The sequence below is a fragment of the Episyrphus balteatus genome, chromosome 3 (assembly GCF_945859705.1).
Source record: "Episyrphus balteatus chromosome 3, idEpiBalt1.1, whole genome shotgun sequence".
Lineage (NCBI taxonomy): Eukaryota > Metazoa > Arthropoda > Insecta > Diptera > Syrphidae > Episyrphus > Episyrphus balteatus.
In genome coordinates this window covers 110,400,224-110,425,974 of record NC_079136.1, presented here as the reverse complement: position 1 = coordinate 110,425,974, position 25,751 = coordinate 110,400,224, and the positions used below count along the sequence as shown (strand labels likewise).

At 32.2% G+C, this 25,751-nt stretch overlaps 1 protein-coding gene and 1 long non-coding RNA gene across 5 annotated transcripts; one reads left to right on the top strand and one right to left on the bottom strand.

Moving 5' to 3' along the window:
* Positions 1–541: 541 nt before the first annotated feature.
* LOC129913213 (mucin-2) lies at positions 542–20,975 on the bottom strand. 4 transcript variants are annotated; one of them, XM_055991773.1, is made up of 7 exons: positions 12,570–13,006; positions 8,050–9,247; positions 3,530–5,328; positions 1,830–2,058; positions 1,586–1,766; positions 999–1,523; positions 812–942 (listed from the first exon to the last, which is right to left on the bottom strand). In XM_055991773.1, the coding sequence occupies exons 1-7, from the start codon at positions 12,606–12,608 to the stop codon at positions 927–929; spliced, it is 3,987 nt and encodes a 1,328-aa protein (XP_055847748.1). In that variant the 5' UTR covers positions 12,609–13,006; the 3' UTR covers positions 812–926. The 4 variants fall into 4 exon arrangements, with proteins under 4 accessions (XP_055847745.1, XP_055847746.1, XP_055847747.1 ...); XM_055991770.1 differs by having other exon boundaries at positions 542–1,523; XM_055991771.1 differs by lacking the exon at positions 12,570–13,006 and adding an exon at positions 12,130–12,504 and having other exon boundaries at positions 542–1,523.
* A 1,892-nt stretch (positions 20,976–22,867) lies between these two features.
* On the top strand, positions 22,868–23,980 carry LOC129915585 (uncharacterized). The gene is made up of 2 exons (XR_008772329.1): positions 22,868–22,930; positions 23,592–23,980. It is a non-coding gene; the product is annotated as an uncharacterized LOC129915585 (long non-coding RNA).
* Positions 23,981–25,751: the final 1,771 nt, after the last annotated feature.

Here is a 25,751-nt window from a genome sequence, read left to right as displayed (position 1 = left end):
GGTACTCATGCGATAAAAATTGTTCCATCAATTCGAGACCAGGGCCCTGCAGGGGCCTGTTTCAGAGCTTACCGCATTGTTTAAATCAGCTACACATCAATGACTTTAAACATTTTTCCGTCATGTTCATGTGAAATTCTTCTGTAGTTGGCAGCTTATGCTTTAAAAATGCTTTAAGATTATTTATACTCCCTGAATTTAATTTCTATCTATAAGGGAATACAACAAAGAATCTTTTCTTATATAAACAGTAATTTGCTATTACAAAAAGTAAAAAAAAACTGCCAAATTTGTTCAAAATTCGGGTCCACTTTTTCATGGAATTACCCACATGAAGAGACAGTAAAATCTGTAATTTGTACGAATACCATTACGAACAAATTCTGTGATTTTTTTTCGGAATCGTTACAAATATACCTTTAGTGTTGTTTTTTTGAATCGTTACAATTGTTGCCATCCTTTGCTTAGGAGCTCGAACTCTTGTTAAATTTTTTTCGAAATCATTAACTGTTTGGAATCTGAGAAAAAAATCGTAGACACATTTTTTTTCAAAATTGTGATTTGTATGTAATGTTTACTTAAATTAAATGTTACAAAATATTTATATTACATCTAAAGATTATTTCTTTTACTATGTACAGTATACAGTGACATCTTATGTCCTTCAGTTTTTTAAATAACAGGCATTAGGAAAAAGAAGGAACTTAAATTTTTTAATATTTTTGTTTTTTGTTTTTTAATATAGATGTATATCGTGAAAAACTTAAACAAAAACAATGTACAACATATAATTTATTACATATTACATAGAGTTAATCTAAGACTATAAATCTTCATCGGAAATGACAATTTCATCCACTGATCCCACAACCGCTGCTGGCTTAATAATATCGTTGTTCTTTTTGGGGGAGGGGGTGTCAGCACTCTCATTGAGGCTGGTAACTGAAAGTATTTTAAGTGAGCTTGTTGTGCACGACGGCATTAACGGGGATAAAGACCTTGGACGTGGTGATGCTTCTGGCGATTCAAATGCATGTGGGGGAGATGTACGAAATGCAGCTGATGTGCTTGCCATTGGAACGGATTGTGGAACTACTACTGATGCTGAGGGTGGTGAGTAAGTACCGTTTGTACTTGCTTCTGTCGTTTTTTGACAGATAACGTCGGTTTTATCTTTATCTTTTTCAATTACTTTTTCTTCATTTTTTTCTTTACCTTTCTCTGTAACTTTTTCATTATCTTTTTTTTCATCCACTCTCTTCTCTTTTTCTTCATCCGTTCCTTTATCTTTATCTTTTTCTTCATCTGTTTCTTTATTTTTTTCCTTATGTTTATCTTTATATTTCTCTTTTAATTTGTTGTTTTCTTTGTTATTAGTTTTATTGTTATTTTTTTTTAATTTTGATTGTTTTATGTTATGGGATTCTTCTTCTTCAGAATCGCAGCTCTCCGATGAATTATTTACTTCATCATCAGAAACACTGGTTAAATCAGCCTTTCTTCTCACCTGTTCACGTGCATACCTAAAAAAAAAAACTCATCAAATAAGAATTTGTTTAGAAAATCTACAAATTTTTAAACTTGCTTTTCTATTACAGAACCAATAGTCGTTTGATTTTTTTCATTTTCGGTCAGTTTGGCTAAAAGAACCGGGTCATTTTCAGCTGGATCCACAAGATCCGATGTAAAATGTGATACAGTCTCATAAAGATCTGCTTTTCGACGACTTTGCAAAAGTTTTCCAATTTTAATGAAAGCACCTTGAGCTAAAGAAAATTAAAAAAGTTGATTAAAAAAAAAATATTGAAAACTGTTGTTTGTTTAGCTACCAATTGAAGTCATTTCTTCTTTGATTAAACCAAAATTATACCGGTCATTGCAAAACTCCAACATTCGCAAAACATCAACGAAATCCGGAAACTCTTTTGTTTTATTAACAAATGTTTCAACAACTTTATTGAATTTTGGGTAATCTGTGTCTTTGAACGTGATTGGTTTTTTAACTTGTCTTAGTGCATGTTTGCTTTCTCCAGTCAAATCACAGATTTTATCGTATATCTATAAAGAAAAAAAAAAAATAATTAAAAAAAATCTTGTATGTATTTGCACAAAAAATAAACCGAAAAAAATAATGATCTCGTTCGCGACTAAAACAGCAAGTAACACCTGGGCAACACAGACAGAACAACAGAACACTCCGATGACAACTCAAACGAGTTATTTAGTTTTTCGTTTATTTTTATACTGGCAACAAGGAGTCAGAGACCACAGTAAACTTTGTGAGTTGAGGTATGACCAAATTGTGAGTACTAATAACAAATTTAAAAGTCTAGCAGCTTTAAATCATATTGTGTTCAGGGGGTTAAGAAACAGCAGTCTTCCTATTTATACGAGTAAGCTTAGTTCACACTATTTCAAATTCCTAAGACAAGAACCGATGCACTGTCATTTTCAGTAGCCCTGAAGACCTCAATCTTGATACGTCATTAGCACCGAAAATATAAACTGTTTAAACGGCTATGTTTTGGAGATTTCTGTTATTTTTTTTTTTGTTGTTTGTTTGAATTCAAAACCACCCAAAAAGATATGGTTAGTTAAAAAACCTTATATCTATATACTACATTTAGATTTAATGTTATTTAATTTAGTTATCGACTTTATAAGAGCTTTTTAAAAATTTGGTTTTCTTGAAATAGGAACTTTTTAATCGACTTTTATGAGAAAATTACCCTTATTAAAATTAAGTTCACAAAAATAGTTAAATATAATTAAAATTTAAAAATTTGGCAAGCTCAGTTCGTAGTCGTATTTACAGCTTTCTCTGAAAAACAAGTCTTGTAACACCAATAGTACCTCATTATTGAATCCTAATAATTATATTATACCAAAAGTAAACAAAAGGGATTGAGATTCAACAATGGACTTATAATTTGAAGAATTGCAATAGCCGTGTTTTTGTGTTTACTCAACTGAGTTACCACAAAAAACGGCTAATGAGTGTTCAAGGGTCCTGTTTCTCATCAAACTAGATAAACTATAAAAAATAGATAAACTATAAAACCAGATAAACTATAAAACTAGATAAACTATATGAACAACTTTAACAATCAATACTTGTCGCCCAATCAAATGTAGTAATGAAGATGTTCGAAAAGTACTTCGTGTTGTACAAAGCTTTGTAAAAACGTTATTATAGTGGGATAAGAAATACGCAGTGGAACTTCTATAAGTAGAACTCCCAAAATGGAGAACAAAAATTCGATTTAGAGAAACTTCGTCTTAAAGAAATGAAAACAAAAATTGGAAACCTACTGTTTTATACGGAAAGTTCTCAAAAACACTTTGACTTATAAAGACTTCGACTCAAGGAAGTTCGAATTATGGAGGTTTGACTACTTAGTTTAGTCTAATGGGACAAACAAATTGTGGATTGGAAATTCGTTGATATAGTTTAATAAGAAATAAAACCCAGATAAGAATAATTATGAAACTTTCGATTTAACAAAAGAAAAATATTTTAATTACTTACCTCACAAGCTCTTTTTTTGTACCGCTCGACAATCAAATATGTTGAATTTTCGTCTTCCAAATCCACCTCATCTGTTTCTAACTTGTGAATTTTTCTTGTCAAAATATACAACCCTTTGTTTAGACGTCTTATTTGTCTATTCCGCACTTTATCTTCTATGCCCTCTTGTTCAGCTTCTGCTGCTACAGCTGATATTTCATCGTTTGTCATTACTATAGATTTGCACTTTTTCCGCGCCTTTAATTCTTCCACAACCGGTCTGAGATGATAATAAACTAATTCAGCATTCTTTGAAATGCTTTCTGTTGCTGCCTTCACAGCTTTTTTAAAGCCGCGAGATTTCACAAAGTCCGGATGCACCGAATAGTAGTAACGAATTAATTTCGAATCAATCAGTCTATTCATATCTTCAGAGGAATCAGCTTCCCGACAAGCTTTGAGGAGATTTTCAAATTCTGGAATAAGTGGTTCTTTTTCCTCTTCTTCTTCTTCCTCCTCATCTGCTTCTTTTTCTTCTTCTTCCTCGCCATCATTATCCTTTTTCACCTCCTCCACATCATTTTGCTTGTTTTTACATTTATTCTCTTTATTGTCCTTCTCCGCTTTATTGTCATTCTCCTTCTTATTGTCTAAAGTTGATGGTTTCTCTTTCCCGTTGGGAGGTAAGTTATGAGCATATACCTCCGATGCAGATGATCCATCCCTAATTTCGCTTTGATCAGGACTTGACGAAACATTAATTGTAGAATTTTTATGTAATTCAACTGGAATTGGACTTTTCATAGAAGTGTCATTTTTCGGAGGACTATCTAACGATATTATGGGACCGTTGCTAAATGATGGCATAGTTTTTGTGCTGTTTGGAGTTTGAGGATAGCTATACGGATTTTTAACAAAGTTATCCAAGTCTTTGTGAAACACTGGTGAAGACGCAGGAGGTTTTACGTTTTCAGCTACACCTTTGTTATTTGTTTTTTGACCGGTACTTAAAGGACTTCTTGTCGATCGTACTGGACTGAATGAAGGACTTGGGATGTTATGTGGATTCCGCATGAAATTAAAGGGGTCTCCATTAAAGGGAGCATGATTCATATTGTACACCGGAGGTGACATTGGTGGTATTGGCTGATCAACATCTATTGATATACCCATATAGCTGGCGGGACTTCTAGTTGCACCCGAAGGTCTCGTAACCGTACTCGTAACGGGACTTTTAGAAGAACGGCCAGAACTATAAGTTGGACTTGCACCTGGCCCAGGGCTCATAACGGGTGTGATTGAGCCTCCCGAAAAATTTGGGTAGTTTACATGAAACCCAGGCGAACCCACCGTTGGAAAGCTTGGTCCTTCCATTGTGCGCATGGGGCGATTAGGAATACAAGCAGGATTAATAAAAGCACCACCTGATGGGTCCATGTCGTACATCATCTGTGGATTTCCCATAAAAGTTGAAGGGGGGAACATACTGAACATTGAAGCCAACGCTTGTTCGGCTTGCGCTGCTTGGAAAGCCCTGTTACGATTAATAGATGCTTTCGATTGTTTCGAAGCTCCGCGACTAGAGGTTGGCGTTAAATTCGATGGCATATTGTATGTGGGCGTTGCAGTTGTTGTTGTTGTTGTGGCAATCGTACAAGTTATCGGGGTAACTATAAGTCCACTTGAGCGATTAATAATGGCTGGCGGCGACTTATGTGCTACAGTTGGTAATATTTTTGGTTCAGGCAGCTTCGTTTGATTCTTTATCACTGAGGTTCCTAAGTGAATCAATGGTTGTTCTTCATTGATAGGCTTTTTACCTTTAAATATATAAATAAATTGATCTTAAACATTGTTTTATTGCAGTTATTTATAATGTTTAGTTGCCTTAAAGAATAAGTTATTGAGGAAGAGCATTTGACATTTTTGTTTCTTTACAACCACTTGCAGTCGCTTCTAAAATTCGATACTTTTGGATATTAAGGAAATTCAAAAAATAGGGATCTCATTTTGTAAATGTACGTGTGTCCAAATGTTGAAAATTCATATTTACTTTTTCGAAACTATATTTATATTTGAAGATCATTTGTTTGAAAATATCCTATATCTTGAGTCCTTTTAATTGAAAAAAATTAAAAAAAGACATAAGAACTTAACAAATATACGCATACCTTAGATCAGCATTGGATCTTTATACTTTTTTAATAAGAATTGTAACATTTAAGTGGAAACTCGAAAACACCGAGCAAAGTTCTGTAATTCAGGTACTTTAAAACTTAAATAACCTATATATGAGGCTATGAGAAAAATAGTTTTTAGCACGAGAGATTTAAGATACAAGGTTTTTTAAAACAACACTTTTTTGAATGCCATCTAGTTTTGAGTGTAGCTAGATGCATAAATCTATTTTTGTATTAAAATAGATATTAGAGCCTACTATTGCACGTGTATTAAGGTACACGTGCTACACGTGTATTTAAATAATTCGTGCCGAAGCACGTGTATTTGTAAATACACGTGTATTTATATTTACACGTGTATTTATATTTACACGTGTAAATAGCGTTCGAACAGGTAGATTTGGTGGTGATTTCCTAAAATATGTATTATATTGAATGAAAAGGATATTGTTCAGGTTTTTGCGGTTATTGGCTAGATTTACACATTGAAATTACACGGAAAATTTAATTGGAAATTCTTATTCAACCCTAGCCATATAAATCTTGGAAAAAAATTTTGACCCGATTCCCATTATCGTATCGAACTGAACTTTGTACACATATGAAGTTTGGATTGCAACGCAATATTTTGGGGTCCGAACTCAGGGGAGGGGCATTAGGGGGTTGAAACACCCCAAATCTATTTTATCCCATTCTAAATATCGCAAAAGCTTTTGTAGGTAAATTGCAAGAGAGGGGCTTTGGGAGCTCATACCACCCAAGCAAATTATCATCTTCTTTCAAATATTATACGACTAAAAAGTAAAAAAATAAAGCAGATTAGATTAGATTACCAAGCAACAAAACATATAAAATAATTAAATTGACTCCATGGAGTCCCTTTAAATGCCGTCCAAGGGCTCCGGTTGTTCCACCGGGACAAGAAAAACGGTTGTTTTGTTGTGAACTACATAAGTCACAGTAGGCATTTGTCCCTTCTCGGTGGGCATATTGCCATACCCAACTCCTTGGCTTCATATTTTAGTTTTATTTTAAAATTTATTTTGATTGAATTTGTCGCTTTATTTATAAAACACCTTTTACACTTTCACTATGAACTTAGTAAACCATATGATCTTCAAATAAACGGTGATTAACAAAAAAAAAAAAAAAAACATGTAACAGTTGGTACACTTTCTTCTGAGAAAGACACAGTAGGCAATATGCAAATATATCTTGGAAAAATTTATTAGTTTTTTTTTAATGAAAAGGCACATCATTATTTTTAATTTTTTAATAAATTATTTATAAGGTCTTCAAAAAGTTCAAATACTATTTTTCCAATTCGAACTATTTATTTGCACAATAATCTTCAGTTGTTTAGTTTTAAAAACTTTTATTTTACCCCCAAAAAGCAAAAAAATCATTTTGTTTCGTATTTACACGTGTAAATATAAATACACGTGTATTTAATAAATACACGTGTAAATAAGATACACGTGTAAACGTTTTTTAGATACACGTGTACACGTGTATCGGGTACACGTGTAATTAAATACACGAACAAAATCGTAGGCTCTAATAGATATGTACATTAGGGCGTTCGTTATTTAGGTTTTTTTCGGGAATCAAGTTCCTAAGTGGAAAAAACTAATTTTTTCAGATTTTTATTTTGAAGCTAGATTTTATTTTGAAGCTAGATGGAGCCCCAAGAGGGTTTAAGTTTTTTCTCATTTGAAAAAGGTATAAACTAGGGGTTTAGTCAGGACATGCATGTCTATGAAAATCAATACTTAAAAATGTTTTTTCAGTATTATCGTGTCAAAAACATTAGAACTAAGAAATATGAATAGCAAAAAGTTATGTTCCAAAATAATAAATAGCAAAACTAATGTGTTATTCTCATGTTTTACGTAAGTAACATACACTGCCTATGACCACCAAAAAAAGTCGGACAACTGAGAAAATAACTTTTTATAGAACAATAATGTATGCTACATCTTCTAAGCCAAAGAACAAAACACTTTCTGGATTTAATTTTTTTATATCTTTTTTTCAAGACCATATATAAAAAAAATTTTTGCAAAAAAATATGGATTTCAGTCCTTTTTTCGATTAAAAAAATTATAAGTATGATATTTGACTAACTTTTTGTACTAATCCAGTAACAAGACATTATTATCTTTCAATTAAGCCATCGAAACCTAAAAAATTATTTTATGGAATATTTTTTACGAATTTTTAAAGATATGTTACATGAGAGTAACGCTGGTACCGAAAGGGTTAATATAGAAAAGAACCTCATCAAAAATTTTTACATTAAGGCTATATCTAAAAGTTTTTGAAAAGTTGTAAAATTGTTTTTTGGAAATTCATATTTACCTGAACCAAAAACTTTAGAAATAACTGGTATTGTCGAAGCAGCTGTAGGCTTTGTAGGCAATTCCATGTTCACCATTTTCTTTATTGTGGGTGGAGTTGAATACAGCATAGTTGGCGATGTACTCACAACCGCAATAGGATCCTGTAGCTGTGGCTTAGCATTGGTTTCATTTCGTTTTAATGTGGGCAGATGTTGGTAACCTTTAACTAATTCACTTGCAGTCGATGGAATTTTTTTGAAACCACTCGATGTTTGACTAACAGGTGTTGCCGGCGATTTCGCATTTATTGGAGTAACTTTAATCGATGAATTGTTGAGATTCTTACTGGGCGACATGGTGATTTTCAACGGATCTACTGCAAGAGGAGTTGGAGGTACTCTTTTTATATTAGGAGAATTTTGATTGACAATGGGTGCTTTGGGCGCTGTCGTTGTGATGCTTTTAGCCAAAGTAACCGGTTTTGGACTATCATCATTCACAACAATTCGTCGAATTGTTACTGAATTCTTATTAAAAACCGGTGAGGATGAGAGCGATGATGGGATATTGGGATCCTTAGCTGTGGCTGTGATATTTTTATTAATTACCGGCGGAATCGGTAAACTCTTCGGCTGTTCTTTTAATGTTGTTGTAATGTTTTTGTTTATTACAGGTGGCGATGCAGGTTTTGGGTTCTTTCCGTTCCATGCCATTCGCACAAAGTTTGTAGGGTTCTTAACATTAGGTTGAATCGGATTATTTTGATTAACATTGTTCTGGGTACCACGGGGGGTATTTAATCCAACTGGCGTTGGACTTTTCACAACTCTGGTTGGAGCGTTTTTTACTACATTAACAAGATTCTTCGTTATTGCTGGGCTATTTGCTTTGGGACGTTCTCCACCATTCCACTGAGCAGCTGGTTGCCTTTTAATCCATTCCTCATCATTGCTACGTATAATTGTCGTTGGTTTGACACGGCGTACACGCTTTTCTGGGGGCACCAGATCACTCTGATTCGGCTGAGTCGGCCGTTTACTTGGTAGCTGAATCTTAAAGTTGTCATTGGGAAGGGGTGCTTGAGTTTTCTTCACTGCCACTGTAGAATTAGGAGTTTTAACAGGATTCACTCTGGCCATTGGTGGCTGTCCTGTAACCGGAAGGGGTTGAGAAGGTTGATTGATCCTCGGACCTCTCTTCTTTTTCACAGTACCACCCTGAAATATAAAGAGAATAATTTTGATAAGCATATATGGTATCTATTCGTTTTACGCATATTCAGGGGTATTGGTTTTTTTTAAATGATTTGGTCCTTTTGTTTAATTTTTATTTTTGTTTTAATCTTCTACAAACAATTACCTCTTTGCTCTAAAATTGTTTGTAGAAGGCTTAGGTCATTTTTGAGTAAGATATAACTCCTCACTAAAACGATCCAGAGGCAATCTAAACTTTTTTTTGTATACATTTTAATGGTTAATGTCATTTTCCTTCACTCCACTGAGACCTGAGAGTACGTTTTTAGTACATAGTTTGGCCCTTTTTGTGGTTGTTCCTTCACGCCACAAAAGGGTAAAAAAATGTTTTACCCCGGATTAATTTACTAGGAACTACACCGACTTAACTTGCATGAACGTTTACGTTTTTACACTTTTTTATTCTTGATTTATAAAAGGACAAACACAGGGTAAAGTATCAAAATCTACTCATTTGCGCTCCATCACTCCAGAAAAAATGTAAATTCGAGTATAATTCTCAATGTAGTGTACGAAAACGAGATAAGTACTTCCCAGTTGTTGGCGTGTGTATAAAATTTTTTACTGATTTAGCTAAAAAGTTTCACAGAAACACAAGTCGATAACAAAAAACTAAAATTTGTTAATATTTAGCTATACGAGTTGAAGGCTTTTGAATGCCAGTCTTGCATAAAGGTAGCAGTCGAAAGAGCAAGGCCATTATTGCGAGTGCCGTTCAACTTTCGATGCGATAAAAGTCGATCGAATCGATAAATATCTGTTTTGGTATTGTGTATCCTTTCGACAAAAATATTTGCTATTGTGAACTATGAACTTAATTTGAGTCCATAGCACAATTGTAAACAAAAAAGATCGAACGATAAAACGAAAATTTCGTTAACAACAGAATTTCATAACACCGAAATGGACCTAAACTCCTGGTAATGCAAAAACAACATTTCTGGCCTCATAAATAGAACAATACAAAACCGGGAGACTTGCCTTGAAATTAGCATTACAACAAATTCCATTTTTGTAAATGAAAAATTCGATGAAAAAATTGCTATTAATTTTGAAAATCAGCGATTTCCATTCGAAACATAGATTTTTGTGTCAGATCCAATGATCTATTATGAAAAATGGATACCTGTTGCCAAAAATGTATTTTTATTATTCGTAACTGTGTGTGCCTAGATCGGGTTTATGCACAAAATACGCAATCTTCACCTTTCATATTCAATAACGATCAATATTCAACTGTCGGCAACGAGTTCTGCAAAAACTTTCGCGATAGAATGAAGATTCCACTTCATATACATAGGTAGAACCAACAAAAAAATAGTATTTATGTTAATAAAAGTTAGTTACGCAAAAATGTGAATCAAATACAAAGGCTTCTGAGGAAATCAAACAGTATTAATATACAATCAGCGATACCTAGTATTGCTTGTACAAGATAGAACGGTGACTAAAGTAAGATATCCAGGTGGAGTCATTGAAGATAATCACAGTGCGTGTACTCCAAGAAGCCACTTGGAGCCTCTGCTCTTTATTGCCGTCTTTTACTAGCTGCTTGATACAAAAGTGACGGATCCAAAAGTGAATTAAACTAAAAGAATTGAAAATCTTGCCATAAAAAAAATCCTACATCCTTGCCATGAGTAAATGTGTGGAGTGCATGTTTTAGAAGGAATTTGGTGTTCACACAGGACTATTTCTGAAGCTACTTTTGGTGACGATATCAATTAAGACTTAGGGTGAATGAAGTGGGCGGGAAAACTTTGTTTTACATTTTCATAATAGAATATTTAACTTTATATATTTTCAGCGGGGTTTTGTTAAAAAGAATAATTAATTGAACAGGTATAACAAAAAAAAGTTTTGAAGGTAATTTTGTTTTGTCTTGAGGGAATTTTAATAAAAGTAGTGCAAAAAAAAAGTCCCATTTAACTTATTTTAACCCAATTCGCACAGCAAAAAAATAACTTTGATCCCTTTTTAAACCAAACGTCAAAATTTAATAGTGGTAGAAATTGTAACCTACATTTTAACGCAATTCGCACAGGACCTAAGGAAGAAACAAGACAAAACCAGAAAGTTGTCTGCAACTTTCTGTGGTCAATCGGGTAAAGCCTACAGGTGGATAAGAATGGTGAAGCAGATAGGTAATAGGCAAAGTTATGATCGTCTCTACATCGACGAATAATTAGGAAGTTAGACATTAAACCACAAAATAGTGTCTTATTGAATTTACCTACTTTCGGCACCGCACATTGAGTTGGATGACTGGCTGAATACAATGGTGTAGCTGTGGCTGTAGCTTGTAGTACTGTCAAAATTTCACTGAGGGAAAACGCTACAAAAGTAGGCTGCAGCCGAGGTAAAAGTTGAGAATTCTTCAACTTGCGCTACAAGCTACAGCCACAGCTACACCATTGTATTCAGCCAGTGAACCTCTTCAAGGGATTTTTACAATAATTTGTCGATTTGAAAGGCTACCTCTAATTTGTTACTGTAGTCTTTAACTGCGGAATAATAAGTATGAAGCTCATTTCACTTATAGGAACTTAATTCTAAAGAAAACGATCTTGGAAACTGATTTCATAAAGAAAACTTATTCAACCTGCCAACTAGTGAATTGCAGAATTCCTCCCTTCAATACCGCTTCTTTTCTTAGTTCATGCAATAGTACAAGAATCATTCCATCAATACCCTGGGATTTAATATATGGAATTAGTTTTTTTTTCTCTCTGTCCGCATACAAGACAACAAATAATACAAGTGTATAAATTTTTGATTTGGATTTGGATAATTATAATTTTAACAGAATTCACTAAAATATTTATAAAAAATTGAACAGAATTTACCATAAAGGCGGGAAATTTATAACTTCTCTGAAGCCGACCAAATTTATATACAATTTTTTTCTTTCCTTACAAAACAACTTTTATCTGGGATAAAACCTTTTGCACATTTAATTTTTAGCAAATAATCAAAGCATTTTCAAAATGCAAACACTGGCCAAAAAATTAATCACAAACATTCTTTATTCTACTAATTTCATTCAACAATAAATGGCGTAACCAAAAATTATTAATCACTCCAACAAGACAAGAGAAGTAGCGAAAAAAAAAACAATTAAAATTTACAATCCACTATTTTTATGGGAAGTATATACTTCACAATACATATAAGAGTTCTTCTCACTTTCCAGCGGATATATTCCTCTATCTCATTGTACATAATATAGTTGTCCTAAATTACATATAGTATATTTCGCTTTATTTATTTGGCTTTTTTTTATTACCTCTTCATCGGACGAATCCAAAACGATAATGGAATTCATTATTTTTCAACACCGATAATGATTTTTATTTCTTTTTTTTTTCTTTTTGGCAAATTGTTAGGGGAAAATAATGCAATTTTGTGTGGCGTGGAGAATTTAGAAATAAAGAAAAAAAAATAAAACGGCGGTCTGGGTTTTTTCTTCTTCAAACTGCAACTTGAACTGAAATTGTTTCTACGTCGCGGCGGTAGAAATAGAAAATGATTTTTTATTATCCGACTTTTAATGGAAGTAATTTTTGATCGACTTCTTTCTCTACAAAAAATGATAATTGTTCTCTTTTTGTTCAGAAAATGAACAATTTGTTCGATGTTTTTGTAATTGGAGAATTTTGTTTGACATTTCGCGTTTTTATTTTTTTGTTTTTTTTTTTTTTCTGTTGAGTCTGAGTGGTTGATTTGATGTGTAGAAAAGATTTAAAAAAAAAATGAGCGTATTTTGTGTGAGTGTTTTAATTTTTTTTTTGTGGAATCTGTGTTGAGTGGTGAATTTGAACGATAAGAGTGAGGTAGAGATAACTGGGTGAACGGGGATGGTATAATAAATAATGGTGAAATTAGTTGGAAGTACTTAAAAAATGTTTTATTTCAAATCGAAGAGAATTGGCAGGATTTTATGGTCCATAGATTTGGACATTTTAGAGTTTAGACATATCCACTTTTTAATAGGTGTGTTTTTTATTACCACCGGTCTTAACTGGACAAAAACAAAAACGCAGTCGGGGCTAAGCAATTTACATGTTAAATGCAACAACACTTTAGCCCCTTGGGCTTAGTTGTTTAGCCCGGAGAATTCTCTGGGCTTAACTTTTTCAACAGATTTAAATCTGTGCTACCAAATTGTTTAGAATTTATTTAAAAACATCAAAACTGATGTTTGGAATGACAATTATTTTTTTAACTATTTGTTTAATTATTAGTTAAACTTTTTTTTTCCAAAAAACACATAAAAAACCCAAAAGAGGAAAATATGACAACTCTAAATATTTTTTTGTCAGCTGATTTCAGAAAATTTAATATGCAGTGCTGCCAATTTTTCTAGTTAAGCCCGGAGGCGTTTTTTTTTGTCCAGTTAAGCCCGGTGGTAATAAAAAACATACCTAATGATGCAGTTTTACTAATTTGAGGGTTCTCTTTCCGAATTTGAAAACAGTTTTTGTCAACAAAAAAAAAAATTCATTCCGCAGATAATAGGTGTGTTTTTTTGTTTATCTATATAGATTTTGTGCAAAAAAACGACATCGAGATTTTTGAAATCAAAACAATTTACGTGTTAAAAACAACAAAAACTTTATCTGTATAGATTTTTGAAAAATCCAGATAATTATCCAGATTTAACTTTCTCTCGATAAAAACAGTAGTGCCAAGGTTGTTTAATTGTTGTGTTCATGCAGAAATATCTGAAAATATTAACAAAAAAAAAAAAAGCGGAGAAAACGAGGTTTGAAAAAAACTCTCATAGAAAAAAATTATCAAAAATTTGTTTGACATGGTTGCATTGAAATGTTAATATCTCGAGATATACGCAATGCACTTTTCAGATAAAAGTCTTAAATGGATCCTGATAAGATTGTTGAACAGATATATGTATATAAAACTACCAAAGTTTTTTCGAAATAGAAATAAAAAAGTTTTCACATTTGATTTTTAGAAAATCGTAATGTAAAATTCTCAGATTTTCCACTGCAAATAGAATATGAAATCTTGTAATTTGTAATTGTGTGCGAAATCTGTGCGTATAAAAAAAATAAAACAACAACAAATGTTAAGACAAATGTCAAACAGAGGAGTGTGTGTGAAAGTGCGTGTGTTTGTATGCGTGAATCTTGATAAAAATCCAGAATCAGATTCTTGAATCTCAGATTCATTTTTTTGTCATTTTTTTGAATCTCAGGACGCAAATAGATCATGAAATCTGAGATTTGTCCACTATTTCCCCTCTTCACCCCCCCTTTCAGCTGTCAAATTCACAAATCTCATTCTGAGATTCGTCAATAGAAAACGACATAAGAATATACAGATCATTTTTGGTTTTTTGTGAAAAAAAATTTTTTAATCCAACATGGATGCCATGGCCATATGAAAATTTTTGTTTGCATCCAACATGGGTGTAATGGCCTTCCCACCTCGGATTTAAAATAAACAAAAACAACATTTTTGACAGACAGCTGCCAAAGTATATGTACAGTGGTGCCAAATGTTTTGCATGGATTTCAAAAATCTCGATGTCGTTTTTTTGCACAAAATCTATATAGATAAACAAAAAAACACAGCTAATAATATAATTTAATGGGACATAGAACAAAAAACTTTTTGATTAGTGAAATCGAAAAAGGCATTCGATTTTTTCTGCCCTGTTCGATTTCACTATTCAAAAAGTTTTTTCATAAACAAAAAATACCAAGACTGGAAACTTTCGTACGTCTTTCCCCCCGAAACCCTTTTGTGTACAGTGCTGTCTGTGAATATATGTGAAAGCCACCACGTTGGTAAATGACGTTAACACGCACACATTTATAGATTCACGACATTCACCACACATTTGGCACGAACACAACGATAGGTTCACGACATTCACCACACCACGCAGCTTGTAGGCAAACGTCAGTTGACCGCCGAGTTTCCAGTCTTGGTATTTTTTGTTTATGAGTTTTTTTTTATAGAAATCAAAGTATATTTTTCTAATGGTTTTTTGTGCACTGAGCTCAAATCCAAAGTCAAAAAAATTCTATCGCATCACGTTTTTGAGATATTAAAGGCTTGGCCACACCGGAGGGTATGCGGTAGAGGTACGGGTAGCGGTAACGATATTTGTATGAAAAAAATTCCATATCTGAACGTTGATATGTCAGTTTGGAATTTTTTTCATACAAGTACCGTTACCTCTACCCGTACCGCTACCGCATACCCTCCGGTGTGGCCAAGCCTTAAGGCTGAACGTTGATGTGTCAGTTTGGAATTTTTTTCATACAATTACCCGTACCGCTACTGCATGTACCCTTCGGTGTGGCCAAGCCTTTACTATGCCAAAACATCACAAAAATAGTGTTTTGGACGTTCAAAATTCAATATCTCAAAAACTTTGCACGTTAGAACTATTCTAATGCTAGATTAAAATTAAGAAGGTCATAGACCATTCTCGCCAATATTACTGTCATTTACGGAAAAATCAATCTTTCAAATCATTTTTTTTATTTTTTTCAATTTTTCTCAATATTTTCTAAAACAAAAGTATAGTTTTTCCACACAATCTTTACTAAAAGGTTTTAATCTAAATAAATGCATTCCAAATTTTTCAAATTGAAAAATAGGCTGTTTTTTCAAACTAAATTCTTCAAAAATCCAAAAATTAACTTTTTGCTCAAAAAACATTTTAAATGGATAAGCCTGGTACGCAGCTCGCGTTAAATTTTAGCTCCCATACAAATTATCGAAAATTTTTAGCCGAGCTAAAATGAATCCCATACAAATTATCGATAACTTGTATGGGAATTTTATCTCGGCTTAAATTTAGAGCGAACAGCGTACCAGGCTATAGAAAACAAAACAAAGTAATTTTAAACCAAGTTTTGCTAAAATCCAACTATTTTTGTAAGAGATAAAAATAAAAAAATCGTATTTTTGCATTTTTTCCATTGATTGTTTACTTGGTAAATTTTGAAATAACTTTAAAAATCGGCAATTAAAAGAAAAATTTCAAGAGAACAATACAAATTTTATTGATACAAATTTGAAACCAAACTTTAGAACTTTTTTATCTCAGTCCTTTTTGTGCCACCATTATTTCAACATAGGAGAACTTGGCTCTTTTTTTAACAGAAATATTTTTTTGTTGTGATTAGTATTAACAGCAAAATTAGCGTTAACATGGTTCAAGGTATACCAAAGTAAGCGTTTCCTTAAATCATCGAAAAATGATACCAACTTTGAAGATAGAGACTGTTAGGCAATTTTTTTCTTAAAATATACTCAAAAACCACCCCTTAAATTTTCCTTACCTTATTACGGAACACCTTGTATAATAAGGTACCACGAAAGAACAAAAAGTAAATGGTTTTCTTTGAAAAAAGTAGTTTTTTTTTTTATTTCTCGAAACCGGTAAGACATTTTTGCATGCTGTTTTTTATTTTTGCTTACAAAACAAACAAGAAAACTAAAATTTGAAAACAAATTTACTAGGTACTTAAAATCATAATTTTTATTTTATATTACCTAGTTAAATTAAAATAAAAAAATTTACTTTGAAAACAAACAAAGACTGTTTAGTTAAGCTTGCTTAAATATTTAATTTGTCAATAAGCAACGTTGCTTAAATTTGTATTTATAATCGGATTTACATAGATGATTAGCTAAGCGATACCCTACTAACAATTTTGCTTCTATAATGCTTTACAGAAGCAACAATTGCATCTGTAAAGCTTTATAGAACCAAAATTGTTTGTCGGGTAATTGTGTCAAAAAATGAAAGGGAATTCACTAATCTAGTACAAAATACTATTACATTTTAGAAACAGCACGTGGTTTTTGACAATTTGTATTTGTAAGGGCCAGTTGTACAAATATTTAATCCGTGGATCAGCAACATTTATCTTCTGAAACCGGTAATAAGACTAAGGTTTAGCACCGGTTCAAGGTCCATATATATAAAAATAGCCACATTCATACTTGAACCGAAGTTGACCCGCTGCTAATCCGCCGAAATCGGCGGGTTATATTCCTGAACCAAGGCTGATCCATGTTTGTACAACTGGCACTATAAATAATCATCCCCAAATTTGATTGGAAATCTGAATCGAACTAAAACATATTGCAACAAAGAAAAAAACAAGAATATGATAAATGAGATTTTTTATTATAAATTAACAAATAAAATAACAGTACACAGATTAGCTTGAAATAAAAAACTCTCAGAATCTAACGGCCTTGGTGTCTAAATATCAAGTCGGGTCGGTCGTTGAATATGATTTTACATTCGTTGAGTTCTTCAATAAAATGCGAAGAACAAATCCAAAAAGAGTTGATTTTTTTTATGTTTATTGTCCACTTAATTTTTTTCGTTAACTTTGTGTGCACAAAAAGACTTTAATTTAAATTTAATTCAAACTTCAAACAAAATTACGTCTTCATATCAAAACCCTAGATAAATTAATGCAATGATACTAAGCTTACGATTTTTGTAATAATTCCTATATGGCCAAATTTATGTTAAAATGGCTCTAAGCAAGCTCTAAACGCCGAGAATGGCATTTAAGTTAAGCAATCGTTAAGCAACGTTACTTAAATGTGTAAATTCTTTATAAATACACTTTTTGTACTTAAAAGCAATTTAGAGGTTGTTAAAAGTTAAACAACCTTTAAGATTCTTTTATAAATATGGCTGTTATTTTTCAGAAACTATTTCATAAAAAGCTTTATTTAAAAACAAGATAAAAGACAATGGGGCGTATTCATAGAGACTGTTTAAGTTGCTTTTAACAAAAACTTGAGTTTATTCCATTTGAATTGCATTGGATAAACCACAGTTTAGGTTAAACAACAACTCTGAATATTCCCCAATATCTTTCTATTTATAAAACGGTATAACACATTAGACCTGTTCCTTTGGGAGGTGGTAAAGTACTGCTAGTAGTTTATTAGCGATTTTCAATGGAACGCACTTTCAACGAGTTCTATACAAATCGTATCTACTCGGGAAGAAGAGCATGAGTAGATAATAGTACTAGATTAACCAAAACATCTACTAGTAGTAAACTACCACCTCCAATGGAAGAGGGCTAATACCAAGTTTCAAGAAAATCAGTCCACTCCTTTACGGACTGACGGACGTCATGTAGAAACACACTTTTGCGACTTTTCCATCATCATCATTCTTTTTTTTTTGACACGAAACCAATACTTGCCCTCTAGAGCATGTAAAAAAAATACGAAGTGGCGCAATTAATAGTCTGTTTTTTCTAGAGCCCAAATGAGATAATTTCGCAAACTATCTCGTTTCAATTGCCGAATCGGATAGTGAGTTAAAACTTTGAAATGAGATAATTTACGAAACTATATCATTTGGGCTATAAGCTTATAACTACACATTTATAGGCACATCCCACTTAAGTCAAAACTTTAAAATATACTGGCGCAAAATTTTAAATGATAGTAAAATGTTGAAGCCTTCTTAGTAATTTACTAAGTCAAAACGGAAATAAATAAATTATTAAAATGGCTTTAGCAATTTTGTAAATCGTTTAAAATTTTGCGCCATTCTTATTATACATTGGTTTTTTCATAAAGGCTAAATGTACCTACATCTATCAAATTTTGTATTTATTTCATTCCTTAGGGCATAGAGGAAGGAATACCTAGAGAGCCGACTCGTACCCCCCTTACCTAAAACACCCGCAAATTTAATTTCAGATAATCTCTCTTATTTTTCTCTTGTTTTCCTATCTGTGAATACGTGTGAAAAGTACAATTCGTTTAATACCTTCCTTTCACCAGTAGATGTCCTCACAAATTTTGAATTTAAACATGATTTTGGTTTGTACATGAACTTGAATAGCTCAAATAGCTCACTCCAGACACCCACCTTTCAATAAATATGTACAGAAATAAAAAAAAAAGGTTCGTGTTTTGAATTTATTATATTATTTTTTTATGAATTTATTTCCTACTGAGCACTTAAATTGTTTTTAATTGTTTTGAGCTCAACTCCACAGTTGAATGTGTTGGTGCCATTTAAAATGCACGGGAAAACTACCACATATAAGCACTGTGGAGTTTTTCCTCTCATTGCAGCTTGTAGGGTGGAAGAGAAAAACCAACCGAAGTCGCGTCTCTAGGTATTCCTTCCTCTATGCCTTAGGGCTCAATTATATGTAGCTATCAGTAAAATTCATCAGTAAACATTGAATATTGAAACATCAGGAATTGAAATGTTTTATTGATAAGCGTTTATTGCAATAGCTACGTTTTATTGGTAACTCAGTACTTAGCTCAGTAAAATTTTACGCGGGAAACAAAAGATTGGTAAGGATAAACAAAAGTTTTTTATTTGTTGGTTTATAGAAAACATTTTTTTCTAAACTTATACATTTTTGATCCTTCAACAATAAGGATCATTAATAAATAAAAAAAAATGAATCAATTGTTGTTGTTTACAGCATAAAATGTTTACTCAGTACCAATAATACACGGCTAATGATAACTTTAAGTCATTAAATTATATGCTTATTTGACATTCGCGCCTCAAACAATTTCGTTTCCTTTTTTTTACTGTTCATTGCATCAGTAATTTTTTTAATGATGACACCGGAACAGTAAAAAAAATGGAACGCTATCAGTAAAACGAAATGGAATTTTTTTTGCATTTGGTAGGTAGTCAGTTGTTCAGTAAAATGAAATGTCATCAGTAAAATTTATAAAATGAATTTGTGTAAAAAATTTAACACAAAATGCATTGATTCTTTTTGAAAAAATTGGTGGAAATATGTTTTTAATTTAATTTTAAAGTTCAAGTGACCTCAACTCCAAATTCATAAAGCGTTTCGTTATTGTTTTTAATTTATTTCATCAAAATTTTCATCAAAATATAAGATTGAAGTATTTAAAATAAAAAAACAAAATTTTTACTGACGTATTTTACTGATAGCTATAACTGAGCCCTTACAAATACATTAGCTGCGTTCCTTTGGAAATATTTATCTACTTTTTAGTACTTAAAACTACTTTGATCTACTTTGCTATACTGAAAAAGTAGTTCAAAGCAGCTTTAAGTACTAAAAAGTAGATAAATATTTCCAAAGGAACGCAGCTATTATATTCAAATTAAATGTTTTCTACTTAAATCATAATTTTATAAACATCTGAATTTAGCATTAATATGAAATACGTAGCAAACCAAAAATATCAACTTTCAACAATACTTCTCGATTAATCACCCATTTAGTACTTTTTCGTCTGCTAACTTTTTATTTCCGTTAAATTAAACTCATCCCAACAACCAACACTTTATTTTCACCACACCAAAGTAATCGTTCTTCTTTTATTTTTTTCAAAAAATATAACTGACCACAAAAAGAAAAAGACACCTTGGTAGAATAGACCGAGACTCCCCTTTCCTTCTTTTATTTTTCCATTACCATCACTTTCGATTCCTTAATGTGGCGTTAGATACATACTTGATCAATATGACGGGCAAAGTTGCAAACAAAAATGCAATGTCTTCTTCTAACACTAAACTTTCTTAACTGCACTTAGTTGATAACCATAATGAATATTAGTAAAGTGTCATAATACTCGACACATAGACAAGTGTCCTAATCACATCACTTCAATAAAATTATTTATGTATTTTTACTTCACGTTATAATACCATTTAAGTGATTAATCTAATTCGATTGATACTTTTTTATTACACATTATGTACATAACAGAGGTAAACGCAATTGCAAACCAGCAAAACTCACCATGAGTTCCACACTCCATGTATATAAGCAGATAGAAAAAAATAAAAGCAATAAAACGAGTAGGGGTTGTTTTTTTTATTATTTTTTTTATTTGTTTTAATTTTGAACCGGAAGTCTCCACTGATTCCATGTGTTCCCGCATTTTCTATGTATGTAAATGTATGTATGTATGCTATGCATTTTGTTGAATGGTTTTTCTTGTCATTACTTTAGGTTTTAGGGTAAATTATGCAATGGTGTATAACAATTATTTGTATTTCTTGAATTTGTACACGTCATGAATTGGGTATAGATATCAGATTAGTTCATGTCAACATAAGCGATTTTTTTGAGATATATACCTATTTCTGCAACATATCTGTTTTAAAAATATTCTCCATTGCAAAAATATCTTATTATTCTTATCAACCTTTATCTGAATGACACAAAACACAATACGATGCATTCGATAGAGAAGCTTAAGTCAAAAACCATTTCCTCAAGTATTTTCCAATTAAAATTTTATAAAAAAATACTGACACAAGGTATTCTGTAAAAATGTCAAAAAATACAAACCAGAAAATTTTAATTTATAAAGCCTAGTACGCTGCTGAAGCGAAACGAAAAATGTTTGAACTCTCCAAAGTCAACAGCGAACATGTTAACAAAAAAATACCATCGGGTGTGGTCCCATTTCAACTTTGTTCAGTTCTAAGGCCTAGTACGCTGCTGATGCTTAACAAAAAATTTTCAAATCTCCAAAGTTGACAACGAAAATGCTAACGAAAAAATATCATCGAGTATTCTGTCAAATGCAAAATAAAAATATTCAAAATTAATTTAAAATAAAAAAAAATAAAAAGAAAAATAATTTTTAAAGCAAGAAATAAATGAATTAAAAGTGAAAAAACCGTCAACACTGCTCTTGGAGTCAAGAAAAATGCACAGGACAGTAAAAAGTAAGTGACAAATGAGTGAAAACTCTCCAATTTTTCGTTGGAGCTGCGTACTGAAAAACGAAAAGCAAAACGGAATTTTTCGTTCAAGATTTCGTTAACGAAATTTTGTATGGAAAATTTCGTTTCGCTTCAGCTGCGTACTATAGGCTTTAAAGCCTAGTACGCTGCTGATGCGAAACGAAAAAAATTGAAGTCTCCAAAGTCAACAGCGGACATGGTAACGAAAAAATATAAAATACTATCGGGTATTATAGCAAGGTAAAAATAATAAAAATACAAATAAAAAAATTCAAGAAAAAACATCAGAAAATAGTTTTAAAGCAAAAATAAAACAAAATTAATTTCGATCAAGTTTTCTTTAACGAAAGTTTGTATGGAAAATTTCGTTTAGCTTCAGCAGCGTACTAGGCTTGACTCCCATATAATTTTTTTCTGTAAATAATCTAAATAATCTTTTGACAGCAAGTAATTTATGAAATTCAAAAAAAAAAAAATTAATTTGTTTGTTTTTTAGTTTTAAAAAACAAAACGGCAGCACCGACAATTTTTAACTGACGTTTAAGAACAGAAATCATCAAAATTGGATCTGTAATTTGCTTTAGTTACTCCACTTAAACATAATAAAATGATAATGCAAAGAAACAAATTTCTTGAATGTAAAAAAAAATATCGCTAAATTGTTAAATAAATTGCTCGAAATTTTTTTAAATTAGCTGCGTTCCTTTGGGAACATTTTTCTACTTGCTTAAAGGCTTAACTACATTCACTTTTTGATTTCAAAAAGTGAAAAAGTGAAAAATACACACATACTACTAGCGACATCTTCATACGAAATTGAGTATCAAAATTGTGTTTAAAACTTTAAGATTATCTGTCATTTTTATGAAAAAAAATTGTGCAGTTATTAGTTTTTGTCTTGCGGTCAAGATGTGAGTACTAACATTTTTGTTTTATTTCTTAAGATTTTGTGGCGATTTTGCCTGGGGATGATAAGGCGATGAACGGTGTCTCTTGATGCCCAGAAGTTTTGACAGTTCATTGAAAAGAGAGGATTCAAAAACAAGCAAATACTTCACACTAGAAATCAAAGGACATCAGAAAAACATCTCCATTGATCGCCTTAAACCAGCATTTCTTTTAAATGATCAACACCAAATCGAAGAAGGAAATCTAACACCTACTCCACCTCAGATACCAACCACTCAGACTACAAGAAGCGGTAGACGTGTTCATATTCCAGACAGATATCGTTGTCACTAGAGGGCGAGTACTGTGGCGATTCATGAAATTCATAAAATCCACTTAGTTTTAAAATCATTTTCAAATATTATTTTACTTTAAGAACAAATTTTATATTAATCACCTATTCTGTGCAAAGTTTGTTTATCGAATGTAAACAAACTTTTTGATATAAATAGTGCTTAAAAAATAAAAATAAATCAGTTCTATTAAAGAATTCAAAGAAGTAGTTTCTATTCATCCGAAGCTACTACAATTTTATTATTTTTATTTTATAATTTCTTTTAAATATGTGGGCATAAAGAAACTTCATCATTGAACTGTATGCATTCATTTCCGTTTTTCATCTAGCTCATCGCCACCGCTGGAAAAGAAAACAACAACCAAACCAAAGAGTCCCCGCTTTTCCGAGAAGCATCACGACATGGTGTTTTCCAATTTAATTGGATTTTGTTATTGCGCTATTCATGCAAATACAAATATTGGAAATAAACACCACTTGCTGGGTGATGGTGTGGTCCAGTATGATAAGCTTTAAGGATAGATTTATTCTTGGAGTAGGAGATTGTGATTGGTGGTGGTGTTGCGGTGGCCGATAGAAATTTCTTTTTGGAGGTTACCATCGAACTAATACCGTCTCCTCAGTCGGTGGAAAAGCAACGAAACAAAAAAGAAACCAAAGTGAAATAAGCAATTATTATGTATCTTTTGGGCCAAAGAAAAATTTTAAATTGAAAACATGTGTTCGGGTTTCATTTATTGTATTATACCGATTGTATCAAGATATGTGGCAGGAGGGCTACAGCTTCCAAGGCTATAGAAATGATATATTTTTACATCAAATCACAAAGGAAAACCTTTTGAAATTACAACAAACCTTTTAAAAGATTATGTTGGATTGGAATTTGTTTCGAATTTATAAATTTTTGTTGAAATTTTTTTTTGTTTACAAAACAAATCATCTGTCAAAAAAAGGCATGTTCCTTGAAAACTATCCTTTACAAAGCCATCTAGCAATCATTTTCTTAAGTTGTTGGTTTGCATGTGTTGGTGTTTTCAAAAAGTGAAAAAGTAAAAGTTAAAAATGTTTTAACTTTCACTTTTGTTTTTCTGAGATGAAAGATAGAATTTTGCAGTTTGTTGGTGAAAGACAAAACATTTTTTTCACTTTTGTACTTTTTGAAGTTGAATGTAGTTAAGCCTTAATACTCAAAACAGCTTTATTGAAAAAGTAAATTTCACAGCTATTTTTTTTTTTTGTTTTATTTTATTCTCGTTTTCGTATGTATACATATAATAAAATAAGCCCCAAAATATACAAAAAAAAAAAAACAACTCCAGCGGGCTCTATGTGCAACAAAAACATTTAAATAAATTAAAAAAAGTTTCTGTACTCTGCGACCGACCTTAAGAAGTACTTCTAACCGTTCGCGTACACTAAAACCGAATTATCGGCCGACATCGGGTCGGAACTACTCGGACGACTTTCTCGGACGATCGTCTGCATACACTGCTTCCGATCTAGGATGTCGCTGCCGGTCTGTAGTTTGACTTTGTGAAACTTGAAGTGCATATAATAATTGTTTTAAATGGAATATTTTGAAGAAATTTATATTTTTGAAAGTTCATACCGCCAATTTTTGCAAAGAAAATTCTTTTAGCAATATCTATGTGTAAATCAACCCGACAACGGACGAAAAATCCAAACAAGTTCGGATTATGCCGGTTGATCGGTTATTATCGGGCGTCAACGTACGTCAACGGACGATGTCACTTTCAGTGGTGTACGCACTTTCTTTTCTTTCTATGTGCTTGGTTCTATCGGCCGAGTTCGGCCGACAACGCCCGAGCATAATTCGGCCGATGACGGATTTGGTGTACGCGAGCCGTTACGGCTTAACTACATACACCACTTTTTGAAAAAGTACAAAAGTGAAAAGATTTTTTTTCTGGCTTTCGCAATTGTTTTGTGATAAAGAGTGTACAAATTGTTTTTTAGACCAAAAAATAAGCTTTCTGCATCATTTGTTTTAATTTTCTAGCCCGAAAAACTATACAAAAATGCGTTTGAAAATTTTCACTTTTGTACTTTTTCACTTTTTGAGCCAATGTAGTTTAGGCTTGAGTCTCCAAATTCCCGACCGAAGACTCACAGGGTATAAAATTTCTTTCTCCCTTGTTCTTATGTGCGTCTAAAACTTGGCGACTTTGTGTAGAAGCAGCGCGTGACGCACGGAAACAAAAATCAAGGCGAAATTCGAAGATAATTTCTGCATCTTGAGTCTTCGTGTAGAAGCAGACATTTTTTCAACACTATAGTGGTATACCACATTTCCAATATCATCCACAAATTCAACACACCACTCCACGAATATTTATTGAAAACAAAATCAACATTGACGTTTCTTTTTCTTTCCTTCCACATTCCAAAAGAAAACAAAAACATAAACAAATTTTTCAATTTTTTCTCTCATAACATCACCTATGAGTTAAAACGAGACAAATACAATT